The 15,154-nt window shown below is 43.2% G+C and overlaps 1 protein-coding gene across 1 annotated transcript in view; it reads left to right on the top strand.

Annotated features, from left to right (window-relative positions):
• Nucleotides 1-15,154, top strand: part of MTMR7 (myotubularin related protein 7) — a 108,361-nt gene that overhangs the window by 79,806 nt on the left and 13,401 nt on the right. The window contains exon 7 of the mRNA XM_012662905.1: nt 2,109-2,241. Coding sequence (XP_012518359.1) covers nt 2,109-2,241 — 133 coding nt within the window. The remainder of the gene's footprint in view (nt 1-2,108; nt 2,242-15,154) is intronic.

The raw sequence follows: 15,154 nt of genomic DNA, 5'->3' as shown, positions 1-15,154 counted from the left end.
AGGATACTTGAAAGCAGCTTATGAATTTGTTCTGTTTTATGAAGCTTGTTATATAGGATAAGCCGACAGCTTTGGAAAATAATTATATAAAGCAGTGATATTTTATAATAGTTTCAGAAGAACAATATCTATATGTAATTTTAGAAAAATTTTCCCCTTAAAATATTTGAACTTTTAAAAGCATGAATGTAAATTGTCTTAAAAATACATTATTTTAATATTTTTTTCTTGATTAAGGCCAAAACCTTTATTCTCATAGCATTCCTGGGAGACAGACGAAACTCTTGTGTGGACTGGGGACAGCGTCCTGGGGGGCCGATGTCCCCAGCTGATGTCACATGAGCTAAGTTGTGGAGCAGGACTGCTACGGAAATGTGACGTGTTTGCCCACCTGAGCCCCTGTGACAACAGCTTGCCCTCAGCTGTTTTATTTTCCACTGCTAATACATTTTATTCCTGTTATTTAAATGATAAACTTCACGTATGTTCTTTGTAACAATGAAAGGGTACAGAGTATCTGTCTGAAGTATTGGTGCTATTCCCCTACCACTTGCCACCCTCTGTCTTTCTGCTGTAACTGCTGCTAAATTAGTATATTCTCTGTACATTTTATTCTGTTTAATAAACACACATATACGTGCATATCTGTAAGTTGGATTGTTCTATAAAAATTGGATGATTGTGTGAATATCCCATAGCTTACTCTTCTCACTTAACCCATCATGGGCCAATTCCAAGTCTATATACAGAGGGTCCCCAAGTTATGATGGTTGGACTTACGATTTTTTGACTTTATGATGGTGTGGAAGCGATACGCATTTGGCAGAAACCGCGCTTCTCTTGCCATGCTGGACTGGCAGTGGGCACAGTTCCCAGTCAGCCACACATTTTTGACAGGTTGTTTTCAGTTTACAACGTGTCTATAGGGGCGTGACCCCATCATAAGTTGGGGAGTTTTTGTATATATACCGTATGATCTGTGCCTGTCTTCTTGGTGCCTGGTGGTAGTCCACGGCATGCATAGACCGTAATTTTTCCTGCCATTGCCCTGTTGAGATGTTCCTGGGTTTTTACTATTGTAAAAAAAATATTGCAATAAACATTCTTAGACATCTGTTTTTGAAAAGTACTGCTTTGCATTGCTCTTAAAAGCAGATATTTTTTCTGGTGGCGAGTTCCTGGCTTAGGTTCTCTGCCTGGGATATCTCTCTTGACCTTTGTGGGCAGAGGAAGAGAATGGTCAGTGAATACTGTTTTCTAGGCTGTGATGACCTGCTTAGTAAAACAGCAAGAATGGAGCATTAGCAGTAATATATTCATTCTAGAAATCTGTCCTTCCCAGCTAAACCAGGGCTTGTCCCCTTCTTGATTTTAGGATTAGGGCAGAGTTTGGGTTTAATACATTTCTTCAAGTCCATTATCATTTAACTCAGTTTGCACTAGGAGACCCCAACTTCTCATATGCAAAATTATGAAAATGAAAGTGATCAAAAAGCCCACTTAATAGGTCTCAGATTTAAATAAGGGGGTGGAGGAAATGTCTCAGGGGACTTAGCTTCTGCATTTCCTTTCTTCAACTTATTAGGCAATTCCTGCTCAAGGTTTAATTGGGTATCTGGGGGACTCTTGTAGACAAGTTAGATTGATGCAACCATTCCTGTTCGATAACATGTTTATTGGCAGTATACTGAAAGATATAATAACGTAACTTACAGAGCCTTCTATTGACAGCTGTTTCTGCTGATACTCTGCAAACCTGCAGGTTGTAACATGTGGTATTAAATTTGGGCAGCTTGACCCTGTCACAGAATTCCACGTTCAGTGTGGCATCTCTGACGGGGAACTGCGAGAGGCATCTCCAGATGGGTGTATCTATAGTTGCTTCCCAGCTAGGAAAATGTCACCCGCACCAACAAATTCACGCTGTTGAGCACGACCTCAGCATGAGCGCCTGATCCTACACACCTAGTACCGGGTTCCAGTGATTGAAAGCGTGTTATGTTTCTGCACATCCTTTTGAATGTTTTTATGGGTCTCCATTGAAGTGTTTTGGTTGTTCCATGTCCTGAATATAATTGATGATTGTTCTGTTTTGCTGACCACTGCAGCTTAATGCAATGGCAAATCGTGCTGCAGGGAAAGGCTATGAGAATGAAGACAATTATTCCAATATCAAGTTTCAGTTTATCGGGATAGAGAACATCCATGTCATGAGGAACAGTCTGCAGAAAATGCTGGAAGGTAAACCATTTCCTTATGCACAGCGTTAAGAAAAAAAGCAATGAAATATTTTGATGTCAAAATGGAATAAGATAGTCTTTTGATTTTAAAATTGTTTTTTTTCCTGATGCTATTTACAGAGGTGTGATAAGTTGGGAAGATACCATGTTGCAGTGACTCTTTAAACATTTAACAGCTGTTTTCTGATTTTTATTTGTGTTATTGTGAAGTAGTTCTGTCCGTTGGGGGTTAGCAGTCTGGGATTCTCCAGTGGTACTTAGCATGTAAGGTAAAAGTGCAGAGGGACGTTTTTCTTTCTTCCTCATAATGTTAGTTTGATCTACATTCAAGGCCATTTGGAGACAAAGCAATCTTAAATTTGAAGAAATAACCAACCATTCATGAGGTTCATAAACTCTATCCTCAGGTTGCTGAGTGGGCATTAGAAGGGAGGATATGGGAGGTCCTGTCCTCATTTCTAAAGAGCAGCAACTGCTGCAAAACACATATGCATGTAACTCCCACCCCCAACACTCCCACAGCTAGCAATGAGCACTGCAGGACACGCACCCACAGACTGACATCCTCACGTGGAGGGGAAATTCATACAATTACGTAACATAGGGGAATTATTCATATGGCCAAACCAGGCATAGGCCAGTTAGCAGAGATTCTGCATTTCAAGCAAAACGAACCGCATCTACCGCTTATCCTCCTCGTGTTCATAAAGGCCTAAGGAAGAACCCTCGCCATGGTCCCCCACTCCTGGGTCTAGTGCGGACTGAGAAGAGAAGGCAGAGGGTGCAGAAAGCCCAAGGCCTTTGTGCCTTGGCTGCGAAGGCCATGTGTGCACTTCTGGGGCAAACACTGCCGAGGTGGAGCTGTGGGCGAGGAAGTGGGCTGTCTTGATAGGAAACGTGGGGTCTGGGATGAAGAGGGACAAAGAAGAGTTATTTTTTCTAGGAATCCATATTTGCTTTCATTATGCTTATGTCATTTTCCATACAATCAGAACGACTTAGTGTTGGGGCTGGGGAAACCGGAGTGTCACAAACAGGCCTAATTTCTGTCTCTTTCCGAGATTTCCTGGTTCACCTCAGTCGTTATGAAACTTTGAACACATCAGTTAACTTCTTTGGGTCTCTGTTACCTGCTTTAAAATGAGAGGATTAGACTAGTAATTTCTGTGGGTCTTTCTAGCCATGACAGTTTGATGTCCCCAGTTGCAAACACTTTAAAATAGAGCATTGAATGGATAAAAGAAATCCCTTCCTGCATCTGAAAAAAATCAGAGCCCCAGAGCTATCTTCATGTTACTTCTACATGTAATTTGTGGCGTCTCAGGTCACAGTGACAATACCCTGGGCGTGATCGTTTCAGCCTCTGAAACTTGGGGAGATTATTATGGACAATTTGGCTAACCCCGCTATAATCTGTGCTTTTCATGGGCTGAAAACTCGGACTAGCATGTTACTGTTATTGAAAAGGAAGTCTAACTTTAGTATGATGAGTGATCATTATCAGAATCATTAAAAAACATTTGATGTGCTTTAATATTTTTCATTTAGTAATTTCATAAGATGACTTTGAGGACATAAATTTTCTTCTATGTGGAGAGTTGTTCCTAAGAGTGCTTATAACACGCAAATTTGGCTTTAGTTTTTAAATTGGCATCTGTTCGGTTTTTCATCAGGAACTACTTCTCCTGCCCTTATACCTATGGTCTGACTCACTGCTTTTTCCAAAGGACAAACAAACAAAGTTCAGAAGGGCAGCTCTCTGTTTCCTAAGGGATTATGGTTCTTCTATATACTTCTCCAGCTATGTGCAGTGCAGTAAGCAAGGACAGCTTTCTGGATGCCTTTCAGGGGACGTGACCAATGTTTGACTATCTGTTTTTACCGGGTGAATTATAAACCACTGTGGAAGCTCAGCTGATGATGAAGTGTTGTAATCACTCCAACCTTCTGAGGCTTTTTCTCCTTCAAACATCTGTCCTTGGCATCAAAGAGATTTGAAGGTTTGCACCGTTGGTCCCTTGGTAGGCAGAGGAATAATGAACTTCATTCATGATGATTATTTTCTCCAGTTTGTTTTTACCACCGTTACGGATATTATCAGAATAGGTTCTGAATAACAGAGAAGTAAAATTGTTTGCATTCTGGCTTTGAACAGCTCAGTGTATGAGCAAGACCTACAGGATATTTCATCAGAAACTGAAATCTAGGACCAAGTTCACATCCTGTGTAGGTCCTTTAAAAGAGCTTCTTTAATTTTAACTTGGATTTATAAAGTCTAAGCCAACCTATTTTTGTGCTATTCGTACCTCCCAAGGAGATAAAATATCTTTCGGTTACATAGCAATTGTGGTGTTTATTATTGTAAGTGCTTTTCGTAGCAGTTTTCCTTTTGATCCTATGGATAGTGGATTTTCCCTCAAATAAAATAAAAGGACACCCCGTATTTTCTTTTCTATTGAAACAGTCAATGTGTACTTCTCAAGGCTAAGGAAATCGTTTTCAGATTAGGTGGCGCTTTTACCTCTTGGCATCCTTGGTGTTGAGTAGGAAACCAGTGGGAGGAAGGTAGGGAGGTGGAGGGAATGACTTTCACAGCTCGGCTTGTTGAGGGGCTGCCCGGTGACACCTCTTTGGCTGTATCTGCTTTCAAGGTAGGCAGGTGCTTACGAGAAAGACACGACAGGGACATCCTTTCTCTATCAATCAACATGCCATCTTTTCCATGTTGCCTAGAAAGTTTCACTTTCTCCCCACGACTAGTTTTATGCCTGGATTCCATGCGAATATTAGACTGATATTGTTGGCCACTGTGTGGTTCTGTCTAACCGACCACTCACTCACCGGTTTATTCATTTAGCTAAAAGTGGAGCAGCTGCTTTGAACTAGTCTTCATAAGTATTTTCACTTAAACGATTGTATTTGGTTTCACAACAATAGCGTGCAGCGCAGTTTCTTCACTTTATAGATGAAGAAACGGAGTCTCAGAGAGGTTAGACAACTTAATCTAAGATAATTTTTTAAAGAGGAAGCAGTAAGTTGAAACAAATAAATGTAGAAAAATATTTAAACTTCAGTAATTAATGTTAAGTTAAAACCTCAAAGTACCTTCTCACCTACTTTTGAAAAATTATAACATCCAGTACTGAAAAGAATATGGTAAAACTAGTACTTTAAATATTTCTGGTACCATTTAAATTAGTTTAGAGAGACATAATATGTTTCGTTTTGACATACATAATTTTTACCAGATTACCTCCTCTTAGGGACTAATCCAAAATATTGTTTTAAAAAATATATAGACATGCCTATATTGACAGTGGTAGTTTATTTATAATAGTAGAGTATTGGAAGACACATAAATGTTCAACAACAGGGGACTGATTAAATAATTTTTTTCCACCTTCCTGATAGAAAATTTTGTATCCTGGCTGGGCGCGGTGGCTCACGCCTGTAATCCTAGCACTCTGGGAGGCCAAGGTGGGAGGATTGCTTGAGGTCACGAGTTCAAGACCAGCCTGAGCAAGAGCGAGACCCTGTCTCTCCCAAAAATAGAAAAAATTAGCCAGACATGGTGGCGTATGCCTGTAGTCCCAGCTACTAGGAAGGCTGAGGCAGGAGGATCGCTTGAGCCCAGGAGTTTCAGGTTGCTGTGAGCTAGGCTGATGCCACAGCACTTCAACAACAGAGCACAGCTCTGTCTCAAAAAAAAAAAAAAGAAAATTTTTCATCCATTAGAAATAATAAATATAAATGAAGAATGTATGTACCAACATGTGAGAATGTGTATAATGTAAGTGAAAAATTCAGGTTATAACATTGAATTCATACTCTTATCACTATACAGTAAATCATATTACGAAGAAAGACTAGGAGAGAATGTTCAGAATGATAATTGGATTAGCATGGAAGGATATGCAGTGTTTTTCCTCTTCCTTATTTATAAAATATTTGCTATGGTTGGTATGTTACATTTTTTAAATCAATATACATTTATTATTTCACAGTTTCTGCGGGTCAGGAGTTTGGACATGTCTCATATATAAATTGGAACCCAGGGACACTGTTCTCAGGGTCTTCTAAGGCTATAACCAAAGTGTCCGCTGGGCTGCGTTCTCATCAGGAAGCTTGAAGGGGGAAGACTCCGCTTAACAGAGTACAGTGGGGTGTTGGCAGAATTTAGCTGAGGGCCCCACATTTTGTTGGCTAGAGGTCGCCCTCAGGTCCTAGAGGCTGCCTGCAGTTCTCTGCCACATGGACCTCTACATAATCTGTTCACAACGTGGCAGTTTATTTCTGCAAGGCGAGTGGGAGTATCTCTTTCCAGTTACAGAGTCTGGTATTTTACATTTTTAATTAAATTTTTTTTAAAGCATCTTTTCCAGTATCACATGACAAAGCAGGATTTGAACCCAGTACTTCCCGTCATATTATGATGATCCTTGTTGATTTGTAGTTCTGGTATCAGACAAGCTCGTAGATAACCACCTCACGTAGTAATGACGATAGAACTTTATGGAAGGATTACTATGTATTGGACACTTCAAAATTTTTAAGATACATTTACTCAAGTAATCGTCATTGCGATCATGTTGTAGCTACTCTTACCCTCATTTTACAGATGAGGAAATTCAGGCACAGAGGCAAAGAAACTTGTGCAAGCCCATAACAGTAAGTAGTAGAACCAACATTTTCACTTCATTAGTGTGAATGCAAATGCCACACTCTTAGCCACTAGGCTCTACTGCCCATCCAGGTGGTGGGTTGGCCTAGAAGGTGCCCTGTGAAGACCTGGGTTTGAGTTCTTGCCTTGGTCCCTGAGTAAACTTGATCAGAGCTCATTGTCTGCGTTGGTAAGATAACATAAGCAATACATCTTCCCTGTTTAATTCATGACTTATTAAAAGGATTTCTTGCAAACTATCAAGTGCTTTCCAACGCAAGGTGCATATGCTTTCCCTTGGGAGGCAATGATGTATTTTAAAATAAGTACCAAATAAAATGGGTAAGTTGATGAGCTATGGATTAACGCAGTCAGGCAGGCCAGTGTTGGGTAAGTCCCATGCTTTCTCGTAGGGAAATCTTCTTATTTTCTTCATTCAGAAGACGTGGGGTAAGAGCACACTTTTCAGAGACATGTCAGCGCTTGCCTCGTGATACGGTCTGTGTCCACACAGGCAAGTTCATCAACGATGATTTAATAAACATGTCAGGCCTCGTGGGTGTTTTCTCAGCAAGTTGTTTTACAGAGGGAGGGAGACAAACCTCAGCCCGACAGGGAGGGGATGGGATGGAAGTGGTGTTACGTCCCGAGCACGTGTTACGAAGGCTCAGCGTCAGTGCAGCAGTGTGGACGATGACACTGCGAAGCGCTGTGTACAGGGGACCTGAGCAGATTCAGTGTAAGAGATTGGGGTCTTTTTATTAATAACAGGCCCCAAAATGTAACTACTCTTTTTGTTACATCCCCTGAAGTTGTAGGCATTGACTGTGGAGAATGTTTTGTGGCAAAATCAGGTGGCCCTGGAGGTCCTATCTTATATGTCCCGTGTGCAGGTTATACGGCCTGATTGACCAGCGTCTTCCATAGGTGTAGGAAGGATGGTTGAAAGCAGAGAACTTGGACTGTGTCATGGGAGGCACCATCTTGGTGGGTGTTAGGGTCATAGGACTGATTGCCTGCTCTGGTCTCGCTGCCAAGGTGCCTCGGGTGTGCCACGGTCTACAGGGGGACAGGCCCTAACGCACCCAGCTCCAGGGTTTCTGTGAAATACTTCTCTCTGCTCAGAGAGGAAAGGTTACGGCTATCAGTTCAAATGCCCTTTTTGTTTGGTACGTTCTTCTTTACCTCATGTCTTTATGGGGTAATGGCTAATTGAGCCTTGAAGAAATGGAAGACTTCAACCTTTTATAGATATTTCAAATTTAAGTTTTTCATTTTAAAGTGAGTATTTCCTATCCCATGACCTACAGATTTATGCAATGAAATTCTACCAGCTGTGATGAGCTAATGAAAGGCTATAAAGGTTAATCCTGTTTCAGTTCTCTGTATTCTGATGTTTTACCATTAGTAATTTCCTCAGATGGCTAAGCTAGTGGATGGAGCAACCAATAGTGACCTTAAAATCTGGCCATTTTTCCTCAAAATCTGGCACCATGGCATGGGTTTCCACATAGAAAGCCCACTTTCCCATTAAAGTGGAACTAGATAGGTTCACACAGAAATAGCCGTTGTGAGGCTTCACTCGTGATCCACGTGTGATCATCTGGAGGGAAGATATGGATCAAGAGCGTGTGCTTTGCCTCTCTGTGGTCTTGTGTGAGAATTTTGAATGTGGCTGCTTGAGTATGGGATGGTGTCACCCAGTCTAGACAGTCACATTCTCAGCAACAGGCCACAGGGAAGGGCATGGCCCTCTTGGGTGTGTGTGCTGTGAAACAGAAGCCAGCTGTGTAACCATGGATGGCCCAGTAAGCCACTAGAAGCTACTCTTTCCAATCTGAAAGTCAAGAAATAATACCGTGCATGGTAGACAGTGTATGGAGAGCTTCAGGCACAAACCTACTTATAGGAAGTACTTAATAAATAGGACCACAGTGATCTCAGACATGCATGCGTTCATCAGACAGTTGTTGAGAGTGTTCTACACGTTAGACCTTGGACAGACAAATGCTTCCTTCATTCACACACACATGCAAGTAACCCATTTTCACATAGGATAAAAATCACAGCGGGAAGAAAAGTTCCTGCTTTCTCATTAGCTCTCTCACAGAGGCGATCCCCGCGTAAGTCAAGAATGTTTTAACTGGATGTCCAAGCCAACGACGATTTGTCATTATCAAAGAAGAGGACAAGAGAAAACAAAGTGATTTCATGAGGGAATAATGGCTGTTCTTCTCCTGATTGTGTTTGATTTTGCAGCTCACTGAGGCAATTCAAAGATTAAAAAGTTTCGCCCTCAGAATTATTGTTTTATATTTTATTAACCACGGTGGCAAGTGTTTGGATAACTAGGACATTTACGAAAAGAGAGCCTGTAGGAGAAAGCCTATCCCATGAAACTAAAGATAGCCATTGCTAATTTTAGTGACAGGACGAGCTGTTTTTCCAGAAGGCTGTTGTGGGCTTGGTAATCCAGCACTTGCTTGCCAGTGACAATATGGTCTCAGGTTGATGAGCACGTTGGTCCTGGAAGCTTCCTCAGCGGGTGGCGAAAGGAGTGTGGAGTGATCCACACCCCCACGTCCTCTGACGCCTGCGCTGCTCATTTTGCCACTTCAGTTACTGGCTGCCAACGTCTCGGTCTTCCGTGATTCCTGGCCTTCTCCGCAGCGCCTGCCACTTTATATCCACCCGGACTTTCCAGCCTTGAACACCCCGTCTTTTCCCAGTTTCAACTTCGCTATTTCCATTTGTGTTGAGTTTCCTATTTAGACTTTATTGTCCCTTCTTCAACCTGACCTTCAATTCAGTTCCTGTTCATCCTGGCTCGGCTTGTACATTGACTTTTAATTATTCTCTATTTGTAGTGAAAATAATAGATAGTGGAGTCAGGGACCTAGATTCCTGTCCCGGTGTACCTGCTGTGTCACCAGCATCTGAGCCCTTTCCTCCTCTGTCAGTGGAGATGATTCTCTCTGCTTTAGATCTGGGAGGTTGAGGGGGTTCATTAAGAGGAAAGTACGAACCCATAACTCACATATGCTGGCTGGAATGTAAATGGGCACACGCAGTTTTTATTGGCTGCAAAGTTTTACACACTCCAGCAGTTAATAGTCACATCTTACTCTGCTCACCCCATGATAAGCCTAAGATAGCGCCGGTTACCACCTTATACTGTGAATTTGGCTGTAGACACACATTTCAGATTCCTAAATACTAGCAGGGCGTTCTCCTGTGAACCTGCTGCTTGGCTTTCTTTAGGCCAATGGCGATTAGTATTCTGGAACATATTGGTGTGTCTGTATATGTACATTTACATACACACATACATGTTTTAGTACTGGATATACATGCACACACATGTGTATGGATACTGTTTTCTGTGCTACTGAGTCAAGCACCGCTAACACAGGTATATGGAAGTTAGGCTTGATTGCACCTTACTATTTTATATTGTCATCAGATTCTTTAAAAGAAAACAGGGCTATACGAAAATGGCTTTCAGGGCATTACGAATTGTGTAGAGATTCTAGAAAGTATCGTCACGATCAGAGTTGGAAATGTTTGAAAGAATAATCTTTAGTCCTGTTGGAGTTGTGTAGAGAAGCCATTCCCTGCAAAGTAGCTTCAGTTCATCTAAAGAGTGAATTTCTCCAGTTAAGGGGAAGTTCTCTATAAAGAGGGCCTGCGTTGGTTGGCGAGGGAAGGAAGGAAGGAAGGAGAGCACCCCTGACGTGAGTAAGTTGAATATAGTTCTCTGCAGAGCTCAGAAGTTTATTTGGTGTCACCACGGTGGGCTTGTGTAGGCTTAACTCAACATTTCCATGTTACAGGCTATAATTAAGTCCTCTTTGAATGGTTTCACCTTCTGGGATATTCAGTGAAGGGAAACTATTTTCATTTTGCCCGTTCTTTGAAGACTGTGTCATTGGTCTTGGTTTCTTGACTCCAAAATGGGAAAGGAACAAATCAAACATCAGCAGAACTCAGGCTGGTAGTTAGAGAGGGCCGTGCACATTTCAACTCTAAGCCTCAGGGCGCAAGAAAGACCCATTCCACGGGGTTCAAATGGAGACTTTCTTTGCTCCTTCACTGACTATGCCCAGCAACTGTACAGGGAAAAATAAGATTGGTGTAGGAAATCTTATTTCCTACACAAAGGAAGATCATGTGAGGCTTGATTTTTTCTAAGTAAATTCCACATTTCTTTAGGTTCTAAAATCATATATCTTTTTTTTTTTTACTGTGGCTCACATATGTTTATGGGATATAGTTGCCCTGTTATATAAAACAAATATCACTGGACCCAGCCATTAACCCCCTGGTTAGTAAGTACAGTTCTCTGTCATTTGTGGCATATGCTTCTGGTGTCAGCTGAAATGAACTTTGTTCAGCAAAATGGTCCGTAAATATTGGTTTGGGTTTGGCAACACGAGTGAACAAATCAGTATTTCTGCCTTATCCTGAGTTTATCCAAACAAACCCAATAGTTTTATATTTAAAAATCCGGGCACTAATTGTTTCAGTCTCGAGTGTCCCCCCATCTGTCCCTGAGTATTAATCATCTGCAGAGCTTTTTGCTTTTAACACGGCCGCCCAGCACTCGGGGGACAAACCACCCTCTCGGTTGTTAACTGTGCTTGAAAATCTGCCGGCGTTATTTTACTTAGCCTACGCAATTTTAACGTTCCCGAAAACAGAAATGTTAAACAAGGAGCCCTTCTTAGTGTGGGAAGAAAGGAGCCCAGGGGGCAGTCACCGCACCAGGCTGTCCCCGTGCCGTGTGAGCTAACCGAGAAAGGAAGCGTGGGGACGTTCTCTCTGGCAGGACGGTTCGGGGCCTTGTTCTGTGAGCCGTCCTCTGCTCCCTGGCTGTGGGCCCCGGCCGTCTCCAGGTTAGCTGCAAAGCCTGGTGTCTTTATTTTTAAACTCGCTGTCACTTCCATGCCCCGTGGGAAGAGAGTGTGAAAAGGATCATTTGTTCTAGGGGCCGAGTTTCAGAGTTTGGATGCCAAGATATTCCTCGGGCTGCCTGGACTTTTTGAAATAAGTGAGAACACTAACTAGCCCTGAGGTCTGCAATAACAACCTGAACGTTTGATGTGTTTAGTGGGGGAAAAAAAAAACCCACAGGGGAATGTTATCTGCGGAAGGTTGAAAGGAAATCAGTTGAGTGCTGAGACTTCCAGCGGTGGAATGTGTATGTTTTAGGATGAAGTTGAACACTTCGGGTCAGGGCCTGGGGTCGGACGGAAAGACAAAACAGCAGGCACCCAGGGAGTGGCGAGAGCTTGCGGACGGTGCTGGAATTCGCCGCCCTCCCCGCCGGGCTGCGTGTCAGGGCGCGTGCACAGGCAGGGGCGAGCCTGCCGCTTGCAGGGCCTGCCCGGTATTGCCCGGCTCTGTCTCCAGCGGACAGACCTCCGCCAGGCTGGGCCAGAAAGGCCGGGCGCGCTCGGTGTTCACCAGGCGCTGGCATCTGGCCTTTGCCGCACATTCAGCTGTCTGTGAACTGGGGCCACGCACCCCGGAGCTCACGGGAGAGCTCTCTGAGGCGCGCCCTGGGGACGTTGCTTTATGGGAATTGGTTCCTAGGTCATCAGCTTCCTTATGTCCTCCTTCCTGCAGTTACGTGACCAGCCTTAGAAGGCTCCTCCGGCCAGGCCTTAAGCCAGCTCTCCCTCCCTTCCTAATTGCCCTTTTGCTACCTTACAAAAGAAAAACACACCCTTTGCCATACCCGCAATCTCACGATGATCCATTATGCCAGGGTGTGTGAGGGGGGACGTGGTTTTACATTTTATTCTAGAGGTACGTGTGCGAAAACACTGGAAGGCTTCCGATCAGATTAAACTTCCTCGAGCAATCTAAATCACAGCTGTCCTTAGATATATAACGCAAGCCCCAAGTGAGGGCTATATTTGTAATTTTAAATTTTCTGGCGGCTCCATTAAAAAAAGGAAAAAGAAATGGGTGGATTAATTTTAATGCTTTTTATTTAACCCAGTATATCCAAAATGTTACCATTTCTACATGTAATCAGTATGAAAAGCTACTGATGAGGTGTTTTGCATGCTTTCTCTGTACTAAGTCTTTAAACTTTGATTTCTGTTTTACACGTATAGCACATCTCAGTTCAGACTGGACATATCCCAAGCGCTCGCATAGCCACATGGGACTAGTGACTACTGCAGTGGGGACAGCACAGTTTTAAGTGATAGAAAGCACAATCTTTAAGCTGTATTTGGGAACCAAGAAGTACTTAGACTGGTTCATGTTTGAATTATGGGGGAAAAAAAACCAAGCTGAGATTGAGAGTACTGATTAAGAACACGAACAGACCGAATCCCGGCCCCACCACCCATCAGCTGGGAGACTTTAGACAAGCTATTCAACCTCTCTTTGTGTCAAAAAATGAGAATAATAATAGTGCTTTTCTCATAATGATTATTTTGAGGATTGAAAAAGCTAATCTATATCAAGCACTTAGAAGGGTGTCTGGCATTTGGTATTTAAGTTTTACTATTATTATTATTTCTGGTAAAACCCACCAAGGTGAAGATTGCTTGAGCCCAGGAGTTAGAGGCTGCAGTGAGTTAGAGGCCAGGGCACTCCAGCCTGGACGACAGAGCAAGACCTTGTCTTTAAAAACAAAAAACAAAAAAACCCACCAAGGTAGCCACGGTGTGGTGGCAAAAACTCTAGTTTTGTCAGAAGACCTGTATTTGAGATCTTCTCCTGCTAGTGATCACTTTGTGTTTTAACTTTTCTGAGCTTCAGATTTCACAAGTTTACAGGAGTCAAACACCTCCTTTCTCCCGGGACACGGTGCTGTGTGACCAGGTGATAAAACGTGTATCATACCTGCCACTCTGGGGAATCTTCATTATGCCAGCACGATGCTTTTAGGTAGTTTTTTATTTCATCTGCCGACTAGCGGTGGTCTGGGAGAGGGGCTTTGTTTTCAAGAGAAACTGGGGACATGAGGGCACAGAGCGGGGTGGCTAGTGGAGCAGAGAGGACAGTCACTAATGAAGGACGCTGAGGGGAGCTTGTGAAGACGTCTGAGGAAGGAGGCTGCTCCTGTGTCGCCGGAGGCCTGCGGGTCCCTGGAGGGCACAGGCTGGCAGCCGGGAAGAGCAGGGCAGGGAGGACAGACTGGAGAGGGCGGGCCCTGCAGAGTGTGAATGCTGCCACCTCACGTCCACCTTCCAAATACCATGCAAATACCTGGGGTAAACCCTAACCTGAAACCGTCCAGACAGGGCGGTCGTGATGAGACGACGGGGCACTATGCATGTAACTTTCCTCCTTGTCTTTTCATGGCTTGATAGCTCATTTCCTTTTATGGCTGGATGTTTCATTGTCTGGATGTCTTACATGATTTTTTAATCTTTATGTGTGTAAATATTTCGTAACTTTTAACGACTAAAACGATAAGCTTGGCAACAGCCCACTGCTGAGTACCCAGGGCCACGGAGCTGACTAACAGAGCTGTAGATTCTGTGACTCAGTCTGTGCATTTTTCCCTGAGCTTCAGCTAAGCACCCTTTGCTTTGCTGTTCTGCATGTGCTGTACCAGATACTGATCGTGTCGTCCTGCCTGTGATGTTGGGCCTGGGGTGGGGTGGGGGCGATACTGTGACTTCAGACAGAAGGACAGTTGCTCTGAGGCAGAGCCATGCCAGAGGGACTTGAGTTCCCCAGCTGCCTATTAGGTCTTCGGAGCTGTGTCTCCAGCTCAGGGCAGGCTTTCGGACGGAAGATTTTGGAATCTTGCCTAAACACGTTCATAAGATGATTTCTTAAGTGGGGCTTTTTCTGGGAATCTCAGTGGTTACTTCCTTCATCACTGCTGTCATGTATGACTCAGAATTTAACTAGTTGTGCTTTTTTGCATGGCTATTATTTTGCAGCAAATCAGAGTGAATCCTCTGTTATCTGGCATATTTGGGGGCAGATCATCTGATAAATATTTTTGTCAGTGGTCGCCATGTACTCCGCAATACACAGTGCTTTCGAGAGTTAACGAAGTTGAGTCTAGGAGTGTAGAGTTGGAAGGCTGTAATTTAGTACACCTTCTTTCTTTTAAAAATGAAGAAATTGAGGCTTAAAGAGTTGAGTAACATGTGCAAAGTTACACAGCTAATTACTGATGGAGCTGGGAGTAGGAAATAGAGCTCCCCACTCCCTGCGTGTGTTCACCGCATCACAGAGTACGATAAAATGTACTTAAACTGAAAAAAAAAAAAAA

The sequence above is a fragment of the Propithecus coquereli genome, unplaced genomic scaffold, assembly GCF_000956105.1.
Source record: "Propithecus coquereli isolate 6110/MARCELLA unplaced genomic scaffold, Pcoq_1.0 Scaffold79, whole genome shotgun sequence".
NCBI classification, from domain to species: Eukaryota; Metazoa; Chordata; class Mammalia; order Primates; family Indriidae; genus Propithecus; species Propithecus coquereli.
The sequence above is the reverse complement of the archived record's forward strand: the minus strand, read 5'-3'. Positions and strand labels throughout refer to the sequence as shown.